This window comes from Pipistrellus kuhlii, unplaced genomic scaffold (assembly GCF_014108245.1).
Source record: "Pipistrellus kuhlii isolate mPipKuh1 unplaced genomic scaffold, mPipKuh1.p scaffold_m20_p_23, whole genome shotgun sequence".
In the NCBI taxonomy this organism is placed as follows: domain Eukaryota; kingdom Metazoa; phylum Chordata; class Mammalia; order Chiroptera; family Vespertilionidae; genus Pipistrellus; species Pipistrellus kuhlii.
Window position 1 is genome coordinate 11,557,511 of NW_023425522.1, and position 27,779 is coordinate 11,585,289.

Here is a 27,779-nt window from a genome sequence, read left to right on the forward strand (position 1 = left end):
GTGTGAATGCATGTGAACCACTTCAATGCAACAGCACAACTGCCTGAAAGGGAATGTCCCAGGCTCAGGGCATGGGCTCCGGAGCCAGCCTGCCCGCACCCTCTCCCGGCCCTGCCTCCTCCTGGCTCTGTGCCTTAGACAGGTTGCCTCTTGGGCTTCTTTACTTCATAAGTGGAGAGACTAACACCAACTCTGGTTTCAGAAAGCTGCTTTGTAAATTACATGGACTAATGCTCAGCCAGTGCTTCACAAATGTTCTGGCATATAGTGAGCAATCAGTAAACACTTCCTTTTGCAATTAGATGACAAATGTAATAAATCCTCTGAGTGGCAGTAGCAATGGGGGAACCTTCACCCAGGAGGTAGCATTTGAAATGAGACTTCAAGGCTAAGTAAAAATTTGCCAGGTAAGCAGTGGAAGCCAGTCAACATCACCAATGGATAAGAAAGTATTAAAATTGTTGAGGAAAAAAATCCCCAGGTAATTCAGGAATACTGGTAACTAACGTACAACAGCAACAACAAGGAAACTAAATAAACGGGAGATTATACCAAGTTCATGGTGGGAAGACTCAACATTGTAAACATTTTCATGCCTCTCAAATTAATCTATAAATTTGAAATACAGTCCCAAAATAATTTTTATTTGACAAACTACATTTAAAATTCAAACTTAAAAAAAAATGTTTTAATTGATTTTAGAGAGTGAAAGGGAGAGAGAAGGAAAAAAAAACACATCAATATGAGAGTGAAACATAGATGGGTTGCCTCTAGCACACACCCTGACCAGGGATCAAACCCCAAATCTGGGCGTGTGCTCTAACCACGAAACCACCGGGCAGGGCTAAAATGCAAACTTTTTTTTTTTTTTTTTTGACTAATCCTCACCAGAGGATATTTGGCCATCAATTTTATTTATTTATTTATTTATTTATTTTATTTTTATTTTATTTTTTTTTGAGAGAGAGAGAGAGAGAGAGAGAGAGAGAGAGAGAGAGAGAGAGGAAAGGAGGGAGAGAGACAGAGAGAGAAACAGGAATGTGAGAGAGACACATCCTTTGGTTAGATATCCACCCAACCAGGGATGGAGCCTGGGACCAAGTTGTATTCCCTTAACCAAAACTGAACATGCAGCCGTTCAGTCTGCAGGCCAATGCTCTATCCATTGAGCCAAACCAGCTAGGGCTACAAGTAAAATTGAAACTTTTGCAGGAATACTTCAGACACTCTGGAATGGTGAAGGGCAAATTGCCTATCCGAATTCAAGATTTACAAAGGACAAAATCCCAAGGCTAAGTAAAAAAATTGCCAGGAAAACAGTGGAAGCCAATCAAAATCACCAATGGATAAGAGTAATTAATATAATCATTAACTATTGGAATAAGGACAGAGAAACAGATCAGTAGCATAGAATGAATTAAGAGCCTAGAAATAGACCCATGCTTATGCGGAAACTTGATATGCAGAGATTGCATGGACTATTTGATCCTATTGGCAGCTGTTGGACCAATTGGTTTTTAGCAGTAGAGACATCTTTCTCTCTTTAAAAATATTAAACACATAAGAAAGTGTGATCATCATATGTAATCATTTAATAAATTTATTTTTTATTCACGAGTCATTTAATTTTTCCCAAAAGCTGAAACAGGAGTTCAATTTATGCATGCAAATTGGTTTACCAAAGAAACGCTCTGTTTTTGTCATTTTCCCCCTTCACAAATAGCTTATAATTTAGTGTTCATGATAACAAATGAAGTAATGAAAAGGAACATGTCAGTTTACATCTTGTAGTGATTAACTAACCATAAAGAGGATTAATTCAGTGTCCATCATTTTGTCTCAATGTGGCTGCTTTTAGTAACCTATCCTCAGGAGGTATTCTATATTTTATTTCTTGTGTTTTAAAAATAATATTTCTCAAAATATGAATATAAACACTAGAACATATTTTTTAACTTAAAAATAAATAACTTCCTAACTAAAAAAGGAACATATATAAATCAAAATTGTTTTAGAATATGATAGTATATAAATGTGACACAGTTTTCATTTGCATATGAATAATTTAATAGAATTTTCATCTTAAAACTGAGATAGTAAAAATCTACTTTTGCTATAAGACTTAAATTAGGTGTGTTTTATCAATTAGATCTCAGTTTTAATATGCAACTGTTACTTTCTGGTAAGAATTAATTGAGTTTGATATGCCATCTCTCTACAAAGTCATTGATTTACAAAACCATCCATTAAGCAAAAAGATGGGTTTCCAAAGCAATCAGCTTCCAAAAATACACCCAACTAATTTTTATTGTGAATAATTAGCATATAACATATTAGTTTCAGGTGCACAATATAATTATTCTATATTTGTATATATTGCAAAATAACCAGTACAACAAGTTTAGTTATCCATTACTATACATAGTTACAAAACTTTTTTTCTTGTGATGAGAACTTTTAAAATCTTCTCTCAGCAATTTGCAAATATACAATTCAGCATTATTTATAATTACAATGCTGCATATTATATCCCCTTATTTATTTTATAATTGGAAATGTGTAACTTTTTCTCCTTTCACCCATTTTGCTCACCCTCCAACCCTACCTCTAGCAACCACTATCTATTCTCTGTATTGTGAGTTGTTGTTGTTTTCAGTTCCACATATAGGTAAGATCATCTAGTGCTCATCTTCTTCTGTCTGACTTCTTTCACGTAGCATAATACACTCAAGATCCACCCATTATAAAAAATGGCAAGATTCATTTTTGATCCATTTACTCACTGATCAACACTTGGCCTGATTCCATATCTTGGCTATAATGCTGCAGTGAACTTAAGGGTGCATATATTTTTTCCAATTAGTGTTTCCATTTTCTTCAAATATTTTCTTCTGGAGTTTTATGGTTTCAGGTCTATGTTCAAGTCTTTAATCCAGTGATTTTCAACCTTTTACATCTCACGGCACACATACACTAGTTACTAAAAGTCTGAGGCACGCCAAAAAAAATATATTATGTTTTTTGCTGATCTGACCAAAATAAAGAGGTATAATTTTGATTTACTCATACCAGATAGCTACTGTTGTGTTGGCTGTTGTCATTTTTAAATTTGACAATCTAAGAGAAAAGAGGTCAGCGTCGCTGATTAAAAAGTCGAGAATTGCATCATTTAAAAAGATGCAGCAGCACACCGGTTGAAAATCACTACTTTAATCCATTTTTTTTTTGTCTTTTTAAAAATTTATTAGGGTGCCATTGGTTAATAGGGTCCTATAGGTTTCAATTGTACATTACTATGATCCATAATCTGTATATTGCATTGTGTACCCACTGCCCAAAGGCAAATCACCTTCCTTCACTACATACTTACTCTCTACCACCCCTTCGACCATTTTCCTTTGGTAACCACCATACTGTTGTCTGTCCATGTCTCTGAGTTTCAGTTTTGTATCCCACATATGAATGAAGTCACATGGTTCCTAGCTTTTTCTGACTGACTTATTTTACTTAGTGTAATATCCTCAAGGCCCATCCATGTTGTTGCAGATGGCAGTGTTTCACCTTTTTTATGGCTGAGTAGTACTTCATAGTATATGTGTACCACATCTTCTTTATCCAGTCCTCTATTGAAGGATGCTTTGGTTGTCTAGATATCTTGGTCACTGTGAATAATGCTACAAGGAACATAGGGTGCATATATCTTGGCAAATACATATTTTTTACTTTTTCGAGTAGACACCCAGAAGAGGGATTGCTGAGTCTGTTATATGGTAACTCTTTTTTTTTTTTTTTTTTTTTTTAGGAACCACCATACTGTTTTCCATAGTGGCTGTACCAGTTTACATTCCCACCAGGACTAAATGAAGTTTCTTTTTCTCCACAACCTCTCCAACACTGGTTATTACTTGTCTTCTTGATATTAAGCATTCTTACAGGTGTGAGGTGGTATCTCATTGTAGTTTTGATTTGCATTTCCCTAATAGCTAGTGAAATTGAACGTCTTTTCATATATCTGATGGCTGTTTGCATCTCTTCTGGGGATTAATCCATTTTGAGTTCATTTCTGGGTGTGGTGTAAGATAGTGGTCCAGTTTCACTCTTCTGCATGTGGCTGTCCCATTCTTCCAACACCATTTATTGAAGCAATTTTGGTTATAATAGCCCCAAGCTAGAAACAACTCACATGTCCTTTAACAAGTGAATAGATACACAGATAGTAAAATACTACTCAGCAGTAAAAATAAATAAATAAATAAATAAATAAATAAATAAATAAATGGTACTTGGTTGGATCTGAAGGCCATTGTGCTGAGGGGGGGGGGGGGGGGGAGGAGACAATCTCAAATGCTCGCTTATGGCACTATTCCATCTCTATAATGTTTTGCAAGTGGAAATATTAGAGGGACCAGTGGTTGCCAGGGGTTGGAGTTGGGAGAGAATGTGACTATAAACAGGCAATTGAGCAGATTTATACCCTAATTGTGGTGATGGATACACGTATACATGTAATAACATTTTATAGAATTACAGATACACACACACACACAAACTGTGCATGTAAAAATTGTTAAAGTGAGAAAAAGTCTGTAGTTGACTTGCTCGTATTGTATCAATGTCAATTTCCAGTTTTGAATAATGCTGTGGGGTTATGTGGAATGCTGTATTGGACCCACCTGGGGAACGGGGTAGGGGAACTCTGTACTATTTTTGCAACTCCTTATAAATCAGACTAGGATAAAATTAAAAAAAACATTTTAAAATGGCAGTAAATAAAAAATATTCTTCAGACTGATGAATCCCATTCCTCCCAGTTCATATTTTATGACTGACATCATAGCAAAAACCAAACAAACAAAAAAAACAGCTGTATCACTGATGAGCTTGCGATGTGTTTAAGGCATGCTTAGGGATGCAGCTGAGAACAGATTTCTTGGACTTTGAGTTTCTTTGTGCATGCTTGGGCTGGATGCGTATTTCTATGGAGAGGTTTGCTCCAACAACTGGTCACAAGACTGGCATTACTGGTGTCCACACTTCCACTTGGAAACACTGTTGTGTTTGTAAACAAGCTTGAGCTGCTAAAAAGTCAGGGCCTGATTTGCTCAGAGTACTGGACAGTTGCTATTCAAAGACAGCATTGGTCAGCTCTCACTAGGCGAGACTGCAACGGCAAATATTTACTCCCCGCTGCAAGTTCGCTGGGAATGGGTGGTTTTCGCAACTCTGCTCCTGGCTGTGGGTAGACTGTGGGCAGCTCCATGCTCTTCTCACTCAGCACTGTGGGTCAGTTTCACATGCCCTCTCATTGCAAGACTCAGCCTGGGGAGGTAGTCACCCTCAGGCGCCAGGAAACAGGAACAAGAGGGCTGCTGGGACTTTGCAGCACCTCCAAAGCTTCTGCTCAGCTGCAGCCACCTCCCATCTCTCACCGTCTATTAGCCAAAGCAAGTCCATGGCCAAGTCCAAAGTCGATGTGGTGGGGAAATGTACTCTGCTTCGGGGAAGGATTGCACATATGACCTACGGGTATGGAAATCAAGGTGTTTCCACTTGGGTTGCTCTATTTAAAAACAAAACACAAGGCATGGTTGTGGCATGTAGTTTTATTTCCTCAAAGCAAATAAAGGGTACAGGAGATTCACATCCAGAGTTTGGCCTCCCCAAAGGGAGGGTTAGCCCAGTGTTTCCCAACCTTCTCTCATGATGAGAATCACCTAGTGGAGTTGTTAAAACACAGATTCCTGAATCCCAACTAAGAAGTGCTAAACTAGAATTTTTGGGAACATATAGGTAAAATTGCATACCTAACTTAGTGCTCTGTATATAAAATCTGTCTTAGAGCACTAGTTAAGTATACAATTTTACCTATATGTTCCCAAAAATTCTAGTTTAGCACTTCTTAGTTGGGATTCAGGAATCTGTGTTTTAACAAGTCCACCAGGTGATTCTCATCATGAGAGAAGGTTGGGAAACACTGGGTTAGCCATTGCGTATACAGGGTGGGTGTCCCCCAAAATGTATACACACTAACAGCTGATAGCTCAATTTGGAAAATGAAACGTATTTTCATTAACACTCCCTTTATAATTCTTCAGAGTGTTGTATATCAATACATTTTTTTTTGGGGGGGGGGACACCCATATACACTATTTGGTCAGCTACATGTTGATTTCTTCTTTGCAGTTGGCTTTGTCACAGTTGAATTCCTATCAGCTCATTCTGTTTAGAGCTGCATCTTCAAAAATACTATACTACATTTTAACATTTAGCAAGAAATAATATTTAGTTAGAACTTCCCAGACCTTGAGACCCTCTTCCCATCTAATACTACTACACATGAGAAATATTATTAAGTCCAAGAAATTAAACTTAGATCTTTTTAAAGTCATGTCTGGACACACAATTAACTTACATGAGTTATATGAACTCGGGTACTTGAGTTAAATGAATTCAGAAGTGAGAGGGTTGTTACAGGAATTGCAAATTAGCATAGGTATTCAAATTGGAAAATTGAAATAAGACTTTAAAAAAAATAGAAAGTAAATATATTTTGATAATTAATTTGACAATAAAGGCTGACTTTGTTTGTTTGTTGCTCTTTGTTTTATATCAAACATATGAGTGAAATCATACATCTGACTTATTTCACTTAGCATGATACTCTCAAGATTCACCCATATTGTTGCAAATGTCAGTATTTCATCTTTTTATGGCTGACTGGTATCCATTTGTAAAAATCTATACATCTTCTTTATCCAATCATCCATCGAAGGACCCTTAGGTGGTTTCCATATCTTGACTATTGTTGAATAATGTTGCAATGAACATAGGGGTACATATCCCAATACTACCCCAATAAATTTAATTTAAAAATTTATAAAGACCATTTTACCAATAAAGTTATACAGAAGATGTTTCTCATAAATGAGCTGAGCTAAATTTGTAGCTCCAATATTTTGACACAGGAGCAAAGTTGCTTAGAGCTCAATCTATAACAAAAAAATAAGGAGTTGGATCCTGTTTTCTCTAAGTAAAGAAGAAGCATTTATCCTTGGCTAACTGATAACAAAACAAAACAAAACAAAAAATCAACCCTATTGTGCTGTCTTTCCAATCAAATTTTACTTTTATCTTATCTAATAAAGATAAAATATGCAAATTGACTGTGACCCACGACAAAGATGGCAGTGCCTGCAACCAACAAGGAGAGAATATGCCAATTGACATGACAAGGTGAGAGGCAGAAGGCGGCTCTGGCTGGAGTGATGATGTTGCTGGCAGCCAGAGGAAGAAAGGCCTATTCTTGCAAGAATCTTCGTGCATTGAGCCTCTAGTATATCATAATTATAAAAACCTATGTTACATTTATGTTGCTTTGGTCAAATGATACTACGTAGTAATTGTCATAACACAGGGCAGACAAAATTTTAACACTTAGAGTCTTACTGTCATAAGAAACTTTAAAACATAAATATTTCTATTCATACATAGATTTTTACTATAGAAAATATTATTGGAAGAACAATAGAACAATTCAAATGAAAAATATGAGCTAAGTGGAATAAGCATATAAGATACATGGGAAAAATAACTATAAATTTGGTCTGTGGAGGAAGAGTTCATTTGAATATTTTTAAAGTGGGTAATAGCAAGTATCAAGTTACTATGCTATTTAGATTCTATTGAATACATCTTGAAAAATGAAGTAACAGTTTTATTTTTAAATATTTATAATAACAAGACATGACATTCTTTGCAACTACAAGTTTGAACCATCTGAATTTTTAATATGCAACCATTTTCAGCCAACAAATATGGCAAATTCATATGGTTCAAGTTAATATTTAAAATCATGACTTTAAAGTTTTAGGTGTCAAATTAAAAATGTAGAAAAAAGATACATAGTTTTTCCAAAGTTAGCTTAGGGAGCATATAAGACAAGAAGTTCAAAGACCACCTCCAAAAAAAAAAAGAAAAAAAACAACAACAAATTTCTTTTGCACATATGTACAAGGAGTCATATAAAAGAAAATGATGGTCATAGTTTTTGAAAGAACAAAAACATGGAAATATCTAATAGGAGAATGAATAAATAAATTAGGGTATTTTCATGGCAAATATTTATATACCGTAACAGAAAAAGTGAAGGAATTAGAGGTATACACATTAATATGACTGAAACATGAATACTTGATGAAATCTTATATTTGGTGAAAGAAAGAAGTCACAGAAGAATATTTGGAGAGCGATAATATTTATAAAATGTAAAAATTCAATATAATACTACATCTTGTTTAGGGATACAAACAGAAGTAGCAAAATTATAAAGAATCTATATATGGCTAAGTGACCAACTGTATGTACATCTAATCATTCAACTGACCAGTGGTACATATGATGCTCACTGGCAATTTAAAAATAAATGTTGCTTTGTGCTTGCCTAATACATATAAAACTTTGTTGATTGACTGAATTTGCTTGTTTTTATATTATGTTTTTATTGTTTGTATTTCATGTTTTTGTTGTTTTTTATAGCATGTCTTTGTTGTTATATCATGTTATTATTGTTTATTAATCAATTTATATTCTATTTTCATGTACATTTTATTAATTTTCTTTCATCTCTGACACTTCTATTATAGAGAAAGGGTGAGTAGTAATATTAAAATATTTCTTCTAATTAATTTCTTTTCAATGTGCAGGAATCCATGCACCAGGCCACTAGTATAACTATAAATAAACACCAAATTTAATCTAATTTTAACCTGTAGGGAGGCCTAATATTTTAACTGGTTATGGATACAGACATTTTTCTGTGATATAGCTAGTGAACAGCACACGGATGGAAAAGTTGTACTGTGTGTTTTTAGGTTAGGCAAGTTTCTTTTGATCACTGTGTCTATAAATGATGTCTGTATTAAAATGTGAACCTTGATCCCTTCTCCAAATTGATGCTGGGTCCAAAGTTTTGTGTCATGCTTGACTGGCTGCAAACCTGGCACACAGATTCCGCTGAACCGAGTGAAGGTTCCGACTTTCCCCTTTGCTCTGATAATTCTCTGACGGCCTCACTGTGAACATTTTCAAACACACGGAAATGGGAAGTGAGTAGATAAGCCTAATTTTATATGCATTGTTCCTGAAATATAGGAACATACACTCTTATTTTAGGAGGTTGACATAATCTCAACACCAAAACCAGCAAGGGCAGTTCATGACAGGAAAGCTATAAACTGAGTTCACAGATAAACACACAAAATGTGTACAGAAAGTACCACCAAATTCAATCCAGCGAAGCATCAAAAATATCTGTATTCCACACCCATCCTTCATTCACAGTCTGGCTGACTGTAGAATTCTAGGCTGAAAATCATTTCCCTCAAAAACTTAAAGGCTTTGTTCTCTTGGTTTTTTTGTTTTGTTTTATTTTGTTTTTACTTTCAGTGTCACTATCTAAAAAGTCTAAATACATTCTTGCTCTTGATTTAAAAGAAAAAAAAACACTGCTGTATTTTTTTCTTCTCTGGAAACTCACAGGATCTTCTCTTGTTCCCAGTGTCCTGAAACTTCATAGGGCCTTTTTTTTTATTTTTTATTTTTTTACAGGATCTTGACTTTTCTTGTGCTGAGCACTTGGAAAGCTCAGCAACCTGATATTCTTTAGTTAAGGAATTTTGTATTTATTTATTTGTTATTGATTGATTGATTTTAAAGAGAGAGGCATCCACTTGTTCCACTTATCGATGCATTCATTGGTTGATACTTGTATGTGCCCTGACCAGGGATTGAACCCATGACCTTGGTGTATCAGGACAACGCTCCAACTGACTGAGCTACCTTGAGCAGGACCTGAAAAAAAAATTTTTTTTAAGGTTTTGTTAATGTTTTTGTGTGTGTTTTTAGAGAGTGAGGAAGGAAAAGGGATAGAAAAACATCGATGTGACAGGGAACAAGTATTGATTGTCTTCTGAATACCTTTACTGTGGATTGAGCCATAACCCAGGCATTGCCCTCACCAGGGAATTGAACTGGCAACTTTCAGTTCAGGGGACGTGGTGCTCAACTGAGTCACACCAGCCTTGGCGAGCCTGGAAATTTTTGAAATTATTTCTTCCGCCCCATTTTCTTTATTTGTAAAAGTAACTTTTACAAGCCTTTCTGAGTATACTAAGGTCAGTTCTTTTGAGGATTTTTCATTATGATATTGTTTCTAATGACAAAAAAAAAAAAGGAAAATCATAAATCCTAATTTACAAGTGAATGGATTGAGAACTTAGAACATAGTCGTACAATTAGATGCCTTTCAACAATTAAAATAAGTCAACTAGCCTGACTGGTTTGGATAGAGCATCAGCCTGAGGGCCTTGGCCTGAGGGCTCCCGGGTTCGATGCCGGTCAAGGGCATGTACCGTGGTTGCGGGCACATCCCCAGTGGGAGATATGCAGAAGGCAGCTAATCAATGTTTCTCTCTCATTGATGTTCCTAACTCTCTAGCCGTTCCTCTCTGTAAAAAATCAATAAAATATAAAAATAATAATAATAAAATAAGTTAACATATTTGAATGTGGATAAATCTCAAAAACATAAGACAGTGTGGAGGTAAGTAAGCTCTAGAAATATATACATCACACATGCATATATACATTTCACTCCATTTATACAAGGTTTAATGGTATGCAAAAACAATATTATCTATTGTTTATGGACCAGAAATATATGGTAAAAGTTTAAAGCCATGCAAAGGAATAATAAACTCCAAATATAGGAGAATAGTTATATGGGGAGACAGGGAAACAGAATTGGGGTACACATGACATTTCAACTGTTATTTCTAATACTTTCTCTCTTAAGCTGAGTAGTGGGTGAACAGATATTCTTTTGTAATATTTTAAAATAATCATAATAATGTTTTTATTTATGTAAAATAAGTGAGGGGTTAGCTAAAAAAAAAAATAAACATGAAGTTGATAAAAAGATCAAGTTTTATTTAAAACTAGAGGCCTGGTGCATGAATTGGTGCACCTTGAAAGGAACTGTAGGCAGGGCGGCAGTGGTGGGCAAAGGGGCAGGTCTTGAACCATGCTCTGCGCCCCCACCCAGGCCCTCCCACTGCAGCCCTGGGCCCCCTATCTGCCTGTAACCCCACCTTTCCCCTTTCCCCAGAGGCAAATGCTTGAAATAGTACTTCTAGCACTTTCTTCCAGTACTTACCTCCATACTTCTAAACAAACTAACTAAACAGACAAAAATGTCTTCCCTTATGGAGCTACAGTCTAATTGAGAAAAGATATGTAAAAAAGTAAATCAAATATATAGTATGATGAGAGGGAAGAAACAAAGCATTGGAGTGGAATATCAACATCATGGAATGGAGCAGAAATGTGATATACGACGGCCTGGAGAGGCCTCACTTAGATGTGTCTTGTGAGAAAAGACCCAAAGGAGGAGAAGAAGCTGATTCCTGGGGCAAGAGACCTCCAGGTTTCCATTAGCGAACAATTAATGCAAACCCCACCTGTGGTGGAGGTCTGCCTCGTCAGTCCATTGAACAGCAACGAGGCCAGTGAGGCTGGAGTGGAGTGAGCAGGTGAGATAGGAGTGAGATATGAATGAGAAAGACAATCATAGATAGCAACTTCAAAAATGGCCAAGTAATAGGACTGTCATTTCTATATATAATAGTTATATATTCTGGGGAAATTAAAAAAAGAAATTTTTTAAATGAAAAAAAAAAATTTTCCCTAAAGGCACCGAAGAGGAAACACATACACACACACACACACACACACACACACTCACACACACACACTTGCAAAAAGCCTATTAGTTAACATGTGGGGGGAGAGAACTGGGTGAGTTTCCATTTTCAGATCTTTTAGTCTAAATGCAGGCCTCCTTAAATGGAAAATCCTCATTCTTTCTCTGACGAAGGACCAGAGAACAACCACAGCAGCTAGAAAGCAATGGGGAAATGTTAGGTGGGAAAGAGTGTCCTAGAAAAGGACCCCTAAATTCTGCATAGAAACTCCTCCCAGATCCCTGGATGATGCCTGAATCATACCTACATGAAACAGATGTAAACAACCTGGCTACAGACAAAAATCTGAACTGAGATTTGAAATTCAGTCTGCATTTGCATCTAATCAATTAATTGCCTGCTTAAAAAACAACTCCCTACTTTTCAGAAGACTATCACAGAATCCAGAACCTCTACAACAGTCTTCACAACGTATAAGATATAACCCCATATTGTTTGAAAAGCAAAGAAACATATAAATGGGGCCCATTGTATAAAGAATAATACAATATGACCAATACTATAAGTTGACCCATATCTTGTAATTAGTAGAAAAAGATTTTAAAATAGTTATAGTAACCACACTTATTGATGTAAAGAAAAATACTTATGATAATAGGATATCTCAGCAGATAAACAAAAACTATAAAAATAAACAAGTAGAAATTCTAAAATTGAAAAATACAATATCTAAAATTAAATATTAACAGTAGATGGATGATGACAGAGAAGCCAGTGAACTTGAAACTAGATCAATAGAAATTATCCAATCTGAGATACAGAGAAAAAGTGGGGGGAAACAGAACAGAACCTCAGGGATTTGTGGGGAAATATTAAAATGTCTAATACATTTGAATCATGGTTGTAGAAAAAGAGAGAAATAATGGGGCAGAAAAATATTTGCCAAAAATAACTGAAAATTTTTCAAAATTTGGCAAAGCACATAAACTTAAAGATTTAAAAAACACAACAAACCCCAAGCAGGATAAATATGAAGAAAACCATGCCTAGGCACATCATTATCAAGTTGTTGAAAACCCAAGATAAACAGAAAAGCAGCCAGAGAAATACAACCAATTGTACACAGAGGAACAACCAGCTTCTCATCTGTTATTTTGAAGGGCAGGCAACATTTTCCGTGTCTGAAATAGAAAAGAAAAATCTGGCAATTCACAATTCTATACCCAATGAAGAGAGCCTTCAAGAATTGAGACAAAAAAGACCTACACTATAAAACAAATGACGTGCTTTGGGTTGAAGGGAAATGATAACAGATGGGAACTTGGATCTTCAGTGAAAAACTCTGCACCTCCAGGCCCAGTGCACTTGCCGATCAGACAGCTATGTGGTGGGAAGGCGGCACATCCCTGAGGCCACGGGAGCTTCACATGCTGGAGCCTGCCAGACCTCACCCAGTGCGTGGCCACTTGGCCTGGCCTGGTTTGCATCCTTGAAGATAAACTGTAATTATAAGTATAGGACTTTCCTGAGTCCTGTGAGTCGTTGCAGTGAATCATTGTACCTGAGGGGGCAGGGGAATTCCCAAATGTGTAGCAGACTGATCAGAAGTGAGGGTGACCTGGGTACCCCCATGCCTGTGGTTCGTACTTTAGGGGGTAGTGGGAATCTCAGAATTTGTAACCATTAGATTAGTGGCCTTATTAAAAAGGAGAGTGGGATCTCTCTAAGGGAGCCTTCTTGCTGTGGGCTCAGATGTCCTTATCTCAGGGTGAGTGTGTGTGTGTGTCTGTGTGTGTGTGTGTGTGTGTGTGTGCACACATGTGTGTGTGTGAGTGTGTGTGTGTGAGTGTGTGTGTGTGTGTGTATGAGTGTGTGAGTGTATGTGTGAGTGCGTGCGTGTGTGTGTGTGTGTGTGTGCGCGTGTGTGCGCACGAGCAGAGAGAAAGAGAGAGGAGATCTCACTCTACTTTTCATCAGGCCACCAATCTGTTGGGAGGCTCACGGGGAGGGGGCGGGTCTGTTTCCTGGCCTGTGCAGCCTCCAGAACTACATCCTGTGGTTCATGCCCCTTCATCCACCTTCAAAGCCTCAGCATAACCTCTTCAAACCTCTCTCTGCTTTGTCATCACGTTCCCTCCCTTCGTCTGGTCAAATCTCCTGTGCCTCCTTCTTTTTTAAAATGTATTTTTATTGATTTTAGAGAGGAAGGAAGAGAAAGATAGGAACACCACTGATGAGAGGGATCAAGCTGGCAGCCAGGGCATGTGCCCTGACCTGAAATCAAACCATAACCTCTTGGCTTGTAGGTTGATGCTCAACCATTGAGGCACATAGGCTGGGCCCAACTACCTATTTCTTAGCACAACTCTCCCGACTACACACAGCTCCCCTGGCCTCAGCCAAGCCCAGGACATGCCAGCCCCTGTTCTTATGTCCCCACAAAGAATGGATGGGTCCCTCCCGGTCTCTGATGCATCTTACACACACTTATATTTCAACATTTAAGACATTGTTGTCACCACTGACATGACTGTCCTACTGGACTCCACAGGGCAGGGCCTGTGTCCTGTCTCTCTCAGTTGTGAGTTTGACACCCAGCACAGAGTAGGGGCTTACTGTTTGTTACAAGGAGAATCTGAAAAACTCATATTCATCCTTCAAAGCTCTGCTCAGACTAGGCCCTGGAGCCTTTCTTGATTTGCCAATTAATACCTGTCCCTCCTCTATAGTCTCAAGGAGGGCTGCCTCATCCTCAGGTTGCTTCTTCCCAGCAACCCCGTTCAGCACAGACCAGGCCCCCAGCAGTGGTCAGTAAAGGCAGAACCGGAATGCCCTTTGCATCTGAGACCAGGAGGGCACCATGACCTGACTGGTCAGCCGCCAGTGTCACCAAGCTGAAACCACCACGGTCTGGCATCTGGGTGTTTGCTGAGGAAGGGAATAAATAAATCTCCCCTCCCTTTTTTATTTTTATTTATTCCAACTTTAAAAGGAAGCACACCCAACAGGTATTCTATTTATATAAAAATCAGCTCCGTTTTTAGGTATGTACCCTCCTGCCTCACCTCCCCAAGGTGGGCCCAACCCCCCTCCCATGGGTCCCTCCACACCCCACCCAGTAATCATGGCCCCACCTGCCCCACCCCTCCCCTGTTTGCTCTCTGGGGTTTCCCTCGATTACAGGGTGTGAGCTTCCAGGCGCCCCAGAGGCCTGCCTCATGCCTGACCCCAGACTCCCTCCCTCTCGGACCTGCCCTCCGCGTCCCAGACTTCCCAAAGAGCAGGCAGAGCCAGGCTCTGGGCCCAGGGGGGGAGGGCATCTGCACTGGTCCTCCCAGAGCTCTGGCAAACCAGCAGGACCTCACTCCCCAGTTCCACAAAAGTTGGGGTCCACTTGGCACAGGCTTTGGAGTCAGGCTCCCGGTCCTGCTCCAGGCTCCACCAAGGCTGCCAGCATTCAGACAGCTCGCCTCCCTCCCTAACCTCTCCCAGGCTCTCTCTGGGCTGAACAGACACACATCCCCCCCGCTGAGCTGTCTGTGAGAGCAGCACCTGAGGCTGGGAGGCCTCTGGCTGAGGCTGCCTGGGAAAGCCCACAGGGTAAGGGGTTCACACTGCAGAGCAGCAGCTGGGTGTTTCCCGTGTGCTTATCTAGTAGCAGCCCCCAGGCACCCCAGCCTTGGCTGTGAGCCCCTCTCCAATCTTACCCTCACCCGCACCCACTCCCTCAGCTCCCGCTCTCTGGCAAGGTTCCCGCTGCTCATGGAGGCCCGTGGGCCAGGGGTGCCAGGGGACCCTCCACATCCAGCAGCTCCTTGGCCTGAAACCAGGTTCTGGGCAGAGAGCAGGGCAGGCCCTGGGCGGGGGTTCACCCTCAGCTCAGCGCTCAGGCAGGCACTCCGCTCCCCACAGCTGGTGCAGGGTGCCAGGCCCGCACTGCAGGGGCAGTAAACTGAGAAGCCCGCAGCTATAAATGTGAAGTGGCCAACCTCAGGACACTGCCATCGCCCCATGGAGCCTGCTGCCAGCCGCCCTGAGAGCCACAGGGTCCCAGCCAAGCCTCTCAACAGCCAGCCCTGCCTGCTGCGTGTCCCGATGTAGAAGTATACTTTAATATATGAAAAATATCATTTTATTAGGTAGGATGAATCAATATTGTCAAGATGTCACCTCTCACCTAAACCAATCTATAAATCTTTTCCTCAACTCATTCATTCATTCAGTTATTCATTCATTCAATATTTATTGAGCAACTTTTATGTACCAGGTGTATTCTAGGCACACAAAACAGATAAAAATCTTGGCCCTAGTGGGACTTACACTCTTAAAGGAAAGGGAGAGAAAGACAAAATAAAGGACTAAAGGAGTAAATTGTATAGTATTTGAGAAGATGAAAAGCTCAATAAAGGAAAATCAGGAGCAGTATGGAGAGTGTGGGCAGGCAGGGGAACTGTGGTGTAAAACAGGCTGAGAAGGAACACTGAGCAGAGGTTTGGAGGAGGTAGGAGTGTTCTCTGCCCGCTCTAGGGTCACTGAGGAGAGTGCAGCTAATCAGAGCGAATCCCTCAGACAGTTGGCACCGCCTGAACACATTCTTCCTTGTCACAACCAAGGGTCGGAGGGTGTAGGGTTGCCATTGGCATCTGGTGACTGGAAGCCAAGATGCTGCTGAATACCCCATAGAGCACAGAACTGCTCCTGTCAACAAAGAATTATTAGGTCCCAAAGCCAATAGTGCTGAGGTCAAGACATCCGGAGAGAGAAGGAAACAGTAGTAGGAGAGAGAGCAAGAGGGGTAAAGGCCAAGCAGGGTTTCTCTGGAACTAGAGAAAGCTGATTCAGAAATTCTTATGGAAAAATATGTGAGAAAAGCTAGGGGGAATAAATTTAAAAGAATAAACAGTAACTAGCTTCACCAGAGCTTAACATAGACTACAAATTCCTGTGACCAATGACTAATCTTAATATGTAAAGAGTTCTTACAAATTAATAAGAAAAGTCCTTTTAAAAACACTCAAAATGAGAGAGAAAAAACAGAGTTTACAAAAAAGACACACAAATGGATTATGAATATATGAAAAAATCTTCAATGTTATTTGCAAACCATGGGATGGCATTTTGCAACTAGCAGATTAGCAGAGACTGAAAAGTCTGATTACACACAGAGTTGCTAAGGGTGTGGAAAAGTAAGGTCTCAGGCACAGTTCTTGAGACTATATCCTGGCACTACATCTTTGGAGAGCAGTTTGGCAATATCTGTCCCGTATGTAAATACACACACTCCCTGAGCCAGCACTTCATTCTAGGAAAGTATTGTCCTTACATAAATACACATGGGTGCAAACACAGATGTGTTTATTACAGTACTTGTGGCCCAGTGCACAAATTCGTGCACATTAAAAGGAAATTAATTAGAAGAAATATTTTAATATCACTGTTCACCCTTTCTCAATAATAGCAGTGTCAACCAAATTCACTATCAATGATGACAGAGGGAAACACATGTGTGTGTTTGGCACCAGCGAGAACTTTATATGTATCTTGTAAGCTGGCGTCAACTTAGCCTTTATATAGATGTAGAATAAACTTGATTAATTAGACCTGCTTTCTGATTTAGCTAAACTTTTTCCAGCCCAGTGAAGCACCCTAACTTCTCTTTCAGGTAATTGTCTACAACACAGCAGTAAATATCAACACGAAGCAGATTATTATTGTAGATCACACAGGGAGAACAAAGGGTGAACTATTTAACTGCAGCAGTGTTTGACTATATTCTGCATAGTGAGAAAACCTGAAGTCATTTTCAAGGTCCAACATTTCTTACCTCTTTTCAGTGGGGTCAAGTTTCTAACCTTTCTAAATCTCCGTTTTCTGGCCAATGAAAAGAAAATAGAATTCTCCCAGGTCTCCTATTTATCTACTCCAGGACTTTTGTGGGGATCAAATGAGATAAGGCACTGGAAAATGCTTCACAGACATTTGGTTAAAGTGTAAAATGTTTCTACTGTGTTCTTGGGATGAAGAAACTCCAAGGAGGCTAGTTGCTAGGGAGAGGAAGCAGGCATTGCTATGTGACGTCATTACCAGGCACCCACAGCAACCGTTTCCAGGCTGGGCTGGGCTGTCGGCTGCATTTTGCGCCATGGGGTTTTGGCAGCAGTGGCTGCGATTTGGTGGAATGTCACTTCAGGAATGTCACTTCAGGAATGTCACTTTGGTGGGGCCTGTGTCCCACTTGGGGGAAGCCAAATGTTGGTTTGTCAGCACCAGGTCCTTGGTGCCGGCCAGTGTGTGTGATGGCAGCTCCTACTTGAGTGTGTCTGTCCCTGGTGGTCAGTGTGCGTCATAGCAACTGGTCAGATTATAAGAGAGACACTTACCATTTTAGCCTTTTATATACCCTGTTTCCCCAAAAATAAGACAGTGTCTTATATTCTTTTTTTCTCCCAAAGTTGCGCTAGGTCTTATTTTCAGGGGATGTCTTATCTTTCCATGCTCTAGGTCTTATTTTTGGAGGATGTCTTATTTTCAGGGAAACACGGTATATAGATTAGCAAAAGCTGGAAACTACCCAAATGCCCATCAGTAGGCACTTGTTTCCTATATGGTATAGAGTCTATATTATAGACTCACAATGGAATGCTATCCAGCTCTTATAATGAGTGAGGCTCACTCATGGACATATGTACAAGAGAAATGAAAACATGTCCTCAAAGAAACTTGTTCAGAGAATTTAATAACATCTTTCTTCATAATGGCCCCAAACTGGAACAACCCCAATGCCCATCACAGGAGAACAAACAAATTGCAGCATATCCGTACAATGGTATGCTCCTTAGCAACAATAATAAGAAGGAATGAACGGATACACACCACAACAGGAACGGATTTCAAAAGCATTTTGTTAATCATACACAAAAGAGTAGGTACGGTAGGGTTCCATTCCTATAAAGTTTAACAGGCAGAACTGAGCCATGGAAATAGCAATCAGGACAGGGCTGCCTGGGGAAGGCAGGAGCAGGTTCCTGGAAGGGGCAGGAGAGCGTTCAGGGGGGAAGGAGATGGAAATGGGGTGCTGCTGACACAATGGACACAATTGTCTACATCACGGAATTGCACACAGGAACTGCACTTAACCCTGGCTCCGTTTAACAACAAAGTTTACTGACTTAAAACAGAGCCCACCCTAGTCAAACTTCGTATGTCCTGAAATGGAGCCATCTCCAAATAAATGTAGCAGGTTGGGGTGTGGACCATGGGGTGGGCGGTGGAAACAAGGGCAGGAAGTGTGTATGGTGTGCTCTCATCTGTAACAGAGGATGTGTACCTGTTCCAGAAGCTCACACCCGTGTACCATTGCTGGGAGGACGCAGGCACAAGGCACTGCTGATGGTGTCTGTCTTCCTGGGGGAGGAAGGACTCAGGTCTGAAGTGGGAGGGACTTGTCTCAGTATTTTCTGTACTGCTAACATTTCTTTTACCCTGCTCGTGTTTTTTTTTAATATAAAAATTAGGTGGGGTCGGAGAGTGTGGATCCAGCTGTGTGGGGCCGTGGCACAGGGCAGCCTGCCTGGGGCTCGGGGGGTGGGGGAGTGGGGCTGGGAGATGGATAAACTGACCTTCATCTCTGGGTGCCTCTTTCTTTATGGCCGCTGATATCCTCGCCATCTCCAGCAGCCCCAACCCCAACTGGATTAAAGCCGGGAGTCCTCACCGGGGGCCTTGTGTGGCAGTGTCAAACAGTCCATGGGTGAGACCTAACATGCCTCCCACCTGGGCTTCCCCCGGAGTGGGTCCCCACACTTTTTTTTTTTTTTTTTTATCATCATGGGAGTCATTTCATTGACTGTCACGTGTGGTTTGCTTGTGGCTTTCAACTGGCGGAGAGAAACTACAAAATATGCTGGATGGGTAGCATTCCCTGGAATGACCCTTTTCTGTGTGGCTGCCCTGATATTCCCAATAGGATTTTACATCCATGAAGTCAGAGGTCAACCTTATCAATTACCCAACAGCACAGTAGTTGGGTCATCGTAGGTACTTTTTGTCTTGTCAACTTTTCTTTAAATTGATAGGACTTGTGTTTGCTGGCAAAGTTTGTTTATCAGGCAGGCTGATGAATGTCTCAATTGCTTATCATTTTTATTATTTTTTATTTTACTAAATTTTTTATTTTTGGATGGTGCGGAGGACAAAGGCAAGGCATCTGAGTAGTCCTCGCTTAGAAAGATGCTTCGGTGAAACTGAAGCTGAAAAGAAAAAAAAAAGAAAAAAGCTTTGATTTGTTCTCACTATGCACTTCGGATTTTTTTTAAGGGAGACTTTTTCACAATCACATACAGACAATATTGACTAACATCTGGAGCAGATTTTCAGGCCATCAGGTCTGTGCCGTGGTAGTTGCCTAGTGAGGGAGAATGCTTTCTGCTGAAAAGCTTGGGGCCCTTTGTGACTCTGTGGCTCCATATTTAACGTCTAATGATTCACGTGAGGAGAAAAAATTCTAAGTATTATGAATCATGGTGGACCAGAGGGATACAAGAGAAGTTGCTGGGGGGCTGGCCTCACCTCCTAAGAAATGAGTGTTAATAGCTTCCTTGTAGTCCTATGAGCCTGTGGCACCAGAGGGGACTGCCATTGCGTTACTGCACCAAGAAGCCAGTAGATCAAAACTTGTTGGCTGAAATGTATGTAAAAATTCCCTATAGTGTGTGGAAAAAAAAATCAAATACTAAGAACCATGTTACTGGGGTGGGTGAGGGAAATGTTCCTAATATTTATATAAATATATATAATCTATATTTTTGCTGGAAAAAAAAATAGTTAAGCCTGGCTAGTGTGGTTCAGTGGTTGAGCATTGACCCAGGAATCAAGAGGTCACCTGTTTGATTCCCCGTCAGGGCACATGCCTGGTATTCGGGCTTGATCCCCAGTAGTGGGACGTGGCTTAATGGTTAAGCATTGACCCAAGAACCAAGAGGTTAATCATTTGATCCTGGTCAGGGCACATAACTGAGTTGCAGGCTCCTTCCCCAGCAGGGGGTGTGCAGGAGGCAGCCTATCAATGCTGTTTCTCATCGATGTTGCTATCTATCTAATATCTCTGTTCCTCTGTTTCTAAAAAATCAATGAAAAAAATTTATTTATATATATATATATATATATATAATAAAAATTTATTATATATATAAAATATATATATATATATATATATATATATATATATATATATATATATTTTTTTTTTAGTTTAAGTCTCTTGATAGGCTGACAGGATGTTCCGAGATTGAATTTGAGTATTCCCCTGCCCTCCACAGCTGGAAGCAGGGCCTACATTCTGCTTTGGAACGGCCAAGGGTCACGGCCTGTGTCTCTGAGGGTGGAGGGGGTGTTTGAACAAGCAGATCCAGGAGAACATTCCTTGGGCTGGGAAGTGAGAACGAGAGCCCTGATTCACAACACCCAAGGAAAGAAACAGAATATCTGATTGCAGATTTTAGCCTGAAATGATAAGCTTTCTGTGAAGGAATGTGAAAACCCATCCCATGGTAAGGAAGATTCCTCTTGATGGATTTTTTTTTTTTTTTTTAATATGAAAAGACACTTTCCTGGTGGGTTGGGAGACAAAGCTTTCAGAGGCTGTGGGAGTAGGGGGAGAGGGTTCTTTGATAAGATTAGGATGCAAGGTCTGGTTCTTAATTGACCAACATTTGGTCTTTATTTCTACAAACAGGAATGTGTCGTTAAGGGCCTTACCCAGGAATGCCCGTATTGATTTTGAGAATTGGACTGCGCTACTGACATGATTCCCTGCTTGAAGTCCAGAGCAAACACCTCACTATCCATTATTTTCGTTGGTGTGTGAGATGGTAGGGAGGAGAGAGAACTTCACGTGTCCCAGGAGGTGCCCTGCTCCCTGGTTCTGCCAGAGAGGGAGGTGCAGGCCTTTCCCTAAGGAAGTTCTCGGCTCAGAGGGCAGGGAAGGATCCCAATTGGGAGATCAGAGGGACAGGAACCCTGGGTCCTGATCTTTGGAATGCATAGGATCCGTGTGGGCTCCTGGCAACACAGTTGAGAGCAGTCCTGGTTAGGATTCTGTGTTCAGCCAAGCTTGGCCCAAATGTCTGATCCAGATGCCTTAGAGCCATGTGGGCAAACTGCAGCCTCTCGAGCCACATGCGGCTCTTTGGCCCCTTGAGTGTGGGTCTTCCACAAAATACCACAGCCTGAGCAAAACTATTTTGAAGAAGTGGTGTTAGAAGTTTAAGTTTAAAAAATTTGACTCTCAAAAGAAATTGCAATCATTCTACTGTTGATACTTGGCTCTGTTGACTAATGAGTTTGCCGACCACTGCTTAGAGCAAGCATGTCAAACTCGCAGTCCCCAGGCCACATACCTCATTCATTTGGCCTGTGTTAGCCTTTGAGTTTGACACGCTTGCCTTAGAGAAAACTGAAGGGTCTTAGCTGAACCACTTGACAAAGTGTAAGAGGCAAGATAGGTCCTTAGGAAAAGGTCTGAAGGGGTTTTCAGCAAATGGCTAAGACCCGGATGGACATAGGGTGGGCTGTGCAACAGAGTCCCCCTGAGACAGCATGGGGACCTCATCTGGCCCAAGCAGATGGAGGACCAGATGGGGTAAGGGAGACAGGACTTACACATCCTCTGGTCCAGCCCCTTCCTGATAGAAACTGAGGCCAGAGCGTGGACTGACTTGTGTCAGATGCTGGGACCAAGCTCAGTTCATGACTCAGGCTCTAGCCTCCCAATCCAGTGGGTCTCCTGGGGAGTCCTGGCCTTGGGAACTGGAAGCAGAGCTGAAGCGAAGCCCTTGACCCGACAACCATGGACTCTCTTCCCTCCTAGGGACATGCTTCTACTGAGTTCCATGGAAAGGGAGCCACTCAGGCAGCCTGGGGTAAGGGCTCCTCTGAAAGGGTCACAGCACCCGATCATGGACATCACCTACCCAATAGCTCCCCCTCTTTGTTCCTATCAGAGCCCAGGTTTTGTAGTGAGTAGAAATCTCTTCATTTCGGGAAGCATAGGCCAGTTCCCCAAGCCCACGAGATGGGCCCTAGTTGGCCTCATGGTATTCCAATTACCCTTTGTCAGTGATTGGCTTCTGGCCAATAAGACATGAAGGGAATTCTGTAGATGCTTCTGAGAAAGATTTTGCTTTCCTAATAAAAGGGAAAGATGAAGCAGACACTTCTTTTTTTTTTGAGGGGAAAAATACCAAAATTTATTTTCCAACAGTCAGATCAGCAGGTAAAACTACAAGGTTTTCTCCGTAGATCGTACATTCACAAGGCATAACAGTGAGAAAGCCTCCGGCATGTCCTCTGTAACAACATCCACTTCACAGTATAAACAGGTTCTAGTATTGTGTTCATTTACAATTTCAGAAGGAAAGGCACAACTTGGCAAAAAAAACACATTTTTTTTTAATATCCTGAACTCAGGTGCAATAACTCAGAGACCAGCTTTTGATACATTTTGATGTACATTTCCGCATCGAGGGAAAGACCCCTTCACCCAGAAACCATGGTCTTTCCTTCTTCCTCCTCGTTAAACCATCACAGCAAAGTTTCAGCATTTGCTTATTACATATGCAAAAAAAGGATTGAAAAAATCACAAAACATCTTGAAGGTCCAGCAGCTCCCACCATCATCAACTCTTAGGTTTAAGACAGGGACTGGGAACACTTTCAGCGGTCATAAAATAGGAAAAGAGACTAAAGCTACAAAAATAAAAAATAAATGAGGTAGATAAATTAAAGCTTTCATACTCAGGACTCGCCTGTTCCAACTTCGTAACCTTCATGCAATACTCACGGGGGAAAAGAATCTTCACAATTACTTGGCATAAGTCACATCAAAGTTTTTGTAAAAATTAGTAGGCAAACCTCTAATCAGAAACATGCCCTTCCATGAGTTTCTGAAGAATGCAAGACTCATTTCTTCGCTGGAGTAGGCACTGGTGAGCTACATTAAGTCACCTGAGGTCCCCTGCTCAGTGCCCGCCTGTCCTGGTGCTCAGGAAGGCAGCATCCGGAAGCGGGGAATACATTGGCACTCTTAGGGCTCCAACTGAACTGTATTTCAACAAGCAGAAACACACACATTGACTCCCGAGGGACTAAGATCGTCCCTCGGAGGGCATCCTACTATGGTCCCAAGGTGGAAGGAATTTTGTAATTCCGCACCTTAGTTAAAAAAAGGAGGAGAAAAAAAAAGTACATTCAAAAAAGAAGACAAAACGAAGGATGGGTGCAGGGTTGGGGGACATACAAAGCAGGTCACCAGAACAACAGACCTGGTCCATTTACCCGCAGTCACCGGAAGTCGCAGCTCCCCTCCCCAGTGAGGCTAAGCAGTTTCCTCCCCATCCCATCGCGGTTTAGTCAGTTCCAACTTGAAACAGGGGACAATCTTTGGAAACAGTTCCTCTAGCTTATACAAAGTCTTCATATATATACAGTTTGTCTCAAGTAACAAAGCTACTTTGCAAGACCCGCTTCTTCCAAAATCAAAAAAAAAAGAGAGAAATACTAATCTGTATTTGCTTTAATATGTGTGTTTTTGGTTTGTTTTTGTTTTTAGCAAAGCAGCATAGCAACATCGTGATTGTTGGATGTGCCTGAGGTTGTGGTCACAACTGTAAACATTTGCACATCAGTAAAAAAATACAAACAGGAGGAGATGGGTTCTTAAACAACAACGACAAAAACAAAAGGCCAGTCCACACGGTCACTCTGCATTTCTCCCTCACAAGCCCGCCTGTCGCTTAGCTGACCGCAATCTTGTTTTCCTCCAGGAAGTGAGGGAACTGGTGTTTGGGGACACCTTCGGCAGCCCTGGCTTCTCCCCGTCGCCGCTGCTGCCCGACTGGGAGCCATCGATCTTGGAGACGGTGGGGCTGGTGAGCACGCAGCTGGCGCCCAGGGGCACCGGGAGGGTGGGGATGCCTTGGCCCTGGATCACCAAGATCTCGTTGGTCCTCATGGCCAGGCCGCCGTTGAGCATGGTGGTGTACTGGTTCCACACGACGGGGTCCATGTTCACGGAAGGGGCCATGATCTCCTTGGGAAACACCTCGGGGACCCTCTTCGTGTCTGTTCCCAGGAGGGCCATGGTGTTCTCGATGGCCAGCTTCCTCCCGCGGCGCGCGGAGCTGTTGTTGGCGCCGTGGGTCATGTAGTGAACCTTCAAGTTGCCTTTGGTGGTGAAAGCTCGCCCACAGATGTTACACACGAAGGGCTTCTCCCCGGTGTGCGTCCGCTGGTGAATCTGGAGGGCGCTGGCCAACGAGAAGTTCTTCCCGCACCGTGTGCAGGCGTACTGCTTGCCCTGGCGGCGTGGCTGGACCGCCAGCAGAGGCGCCATGCCTGGGGACATGGCTGCGGGCCCAAACGCACCAGGAACTTCGACTTTGACAAAGGTCATCGGCTGGGCTCGGACAAATGTTGACGGGAGGCTGCTCTCCGACCTTCCATCTCAGGGCGGCTGCTGTCCGAGCCGTCTGCTTTGCCACCGACCTCGGGAGACTTGGACTTGATGCTTTCTGCTTGGCTGTTGGCCGGGGAGAGGGCCTGAAAGGAGGGGGCCTCCAGGATGTCTGGACTGCGGCTTTGATACTTCTGGTCCCCCATCACGGAGGACGAGGAGTCGTTGATCAGGCCGTCGCTCTCCACCGAGCCATTCTCTCTGCTGCTCTGCCGCTGCAGGACCCCGGGAGCGGGGCCCGCCTTCCCCGAGGCCTCCAGGGGGGCCACCAGGGTGAACCCCGCCGTGGGCGATGCCAGGTGGATGCCGGAAAGAGGCATGGGCACCTTCGAGGAGCTGCTGGAAGCATCCTGGGCGCCGACTTCATCCACATCGATGCTTTCGACAATGTCGTCGTGACAGACGGCGCCCGTGCCACCGTTCTCCCCCACCATCACCAGCTCGGGGCCCACCAAGTCACAGGGACTCTCCGGCAGGGGCGTGTTGGGGATCTGACCACCCATGTGCATCCGGATGTGCTGCTGCAACATTACTGCATCGGTGAACTTCTTCTGGCAGATGGGGCACGAATGCTGCGTCTTTATGGACGTGTTGGTGTGGTGCACCCCGAAGTGTGTCTTCAGGTTGCCCTTGGTGGAGAAAGGTCGGTCACAGATCTTGCAGCGGAAGGGCCTCTCCCCGGTGTGGGTGCGGTAATGCATTTTGAGGGAACTCTGGCAGCTTCAGACCCGGTGGCAAATGAGACACTCGTTGGGGTCGGTGGTGGCCTTGTCAATGTTCTCGACCAGCTGCTGCAACTTCATGGTCTCTGACCCGGGCTCGGGCGTCCCTATCCCTTGGAAGCCACCAACCCTGGGGGAGTTATGGTTGGGCCCCACCCCAGAGAGCAGGGATCCATCCTCACTTTCCGGAGAAGGCCCAGGCTGCAGGTCGGGGACCAGGGGGCCACCCACGAGGTCCTTGGGGTTAGCCCCCGCAGAGAGGTTCTGAGGTAGACCTGCACTGGGGGTCCCTGTGACCAGGACAGGCTTGCTGTCCAGAGAGAGACTTGATTCGTCTACGGGGACAGGTACGGAGAGTGCACAGGGAATGCCATTGCCGGCTGCCATTTTGTCGTGGAACTCGGCAAACAGCTGGGGGTTCGCCTTCACCTGGGGGTGTCGATGGAAGTGTACCTTGAGGTTGCCCTTGGTGGTGAACCGGTGGCCACAGACAGAGCACACGAAGGGTCTCTCTTCGGTATGGGAGCGGAGGTGGATCTGCAAGGAGCTATCAGTCCCAAAAAACCTTGCTACAGTACTTACACTTGTGCCTGTAGAGGGTGGCCTCGTCTTTGGGTTTGACATCCACCGGGGACACGTTGGGTGGCTTCCCCTTCCCTTTCTTGGACGGGTCTAGCGCCACCGCGGAGAAGGGGCTCTGGAAGAGCACAGAGCTGGGGGTCGAGGGGAGCAGAGCACCTGGGATGCGGTTCGGGAGCACCCTGGTTCCATCTGGCCGCAGGGCGAAGGACAGCAGCCCCAGGGACACGGAGCTGGTGGCGGAGGGGATGCCGGTATGAGGTAGCTTGGCTTGTTTCAAGGTGTTCAGGGACAGACCCTGGCTCCCCGCTTTCTGGCTGAGCAAAGCCACGGCTGCGGACACCTGCTGGGACACGTGGCCGCCCAGGGTCTTCAGGGCGTCGGCCCCCGCGGCGCCGGAGTGCAGGGCTTGGGCCGCCCACATGCTCACCTGGACGCGGATCTGCTCGGTGAGCTGGATCTGCTGCAGCAGCTGCTGCTGCAGGCACAGGATCTGCTCCAGCACCCACGGGAGGCTGCCGGCGCCGGGCAGGGGGGCGGGCAGCGCGTCTGCGCTCCGCTGGTTCACGGCCACCTTGGTGCCCCGCAGTGCCTGCAGAGTGACGTTGGTGTTGGCCACTTTGCCTTTGGGTAAATAGCTCAAGTCCTGGGCTGTGGGCGGCAGGGCGGTCTCCGTCTTCAGGTACAAGACGGGCTCCGCCCCTGGCTTCTCCTTCATGTCCCCCGAGCTGCTGCCATCCTCCCTGTGACCTTCCTTAATGCTGGGGCTGCGCGGCGGGTGGCTCAGCCCGGCCCCGGGGAAGTCTTCGGAAGGCACCGGCCCCTCGCTGTCGTTCATGATGAGGACAGGTGGGTGTTTAGTGCAATTTTTCTTATGTTCTAAGAACTCGGCAACGCTGAAGAACTCCCCGCAGCATTTCTCGCAGATGTGCGTCTCCTGGCGCGGCCTCTTCACGGCCGCCCTGTCCCCGCTCGTGTCCTCGCCGGTCCCCGCGTAGCTCGCTGCAGCACCCGGCTCCCCCGCCGCTGGCGCCTCTGCGGCCTCGAACCGCCTCCTCCTCGGCGTGGATGTGCTGCGGCTTCGCCTGCTTGCGCCACGACATGGTGCGAGCGTGGGGGCGCCGCCACCGGGCCCTCGAGCTGGGAGCGAAGCAGACACTTTCATGCCCCCACCCCAAGCCTCTTTCTTCCTGCCTTCAATACAGATGT

The 27,779-nt window shown here is 43.4% G+C and overlaps 1 protein-coding gene and 1 pseudogene across 1 annotated transcript; one reads left to right on the forward strand and one right to left on the reverse strand.

Annotated features, from left to right (window-relative positions):
- Nucleotides 1-19,364: 19,364 nt before the first annotated feature.
- Nucleotides 19,365-22,643, forward strand: LOC118727052 (annotated as a pseudogene).
- A 1,907-nt stretch (nt 22,644-24,550) lies between these two features.
- On the reverse strand, nt 24,551-27,673 carry LOC118726955 (sal-like protein 4). The gene is given in 5 exon segments (XM_036452333.1): nt 24,551-24,621; nt 24,624-25,245; nt 25,248-26,552; nt 26,554-27,613; nt 27,615-27,673. Coding segments are annotated over 5 exon segments (3,117 nt in total).
- Between the last annotated feature and the right edge of the window lie 106 nt (nt 27,674-27,779).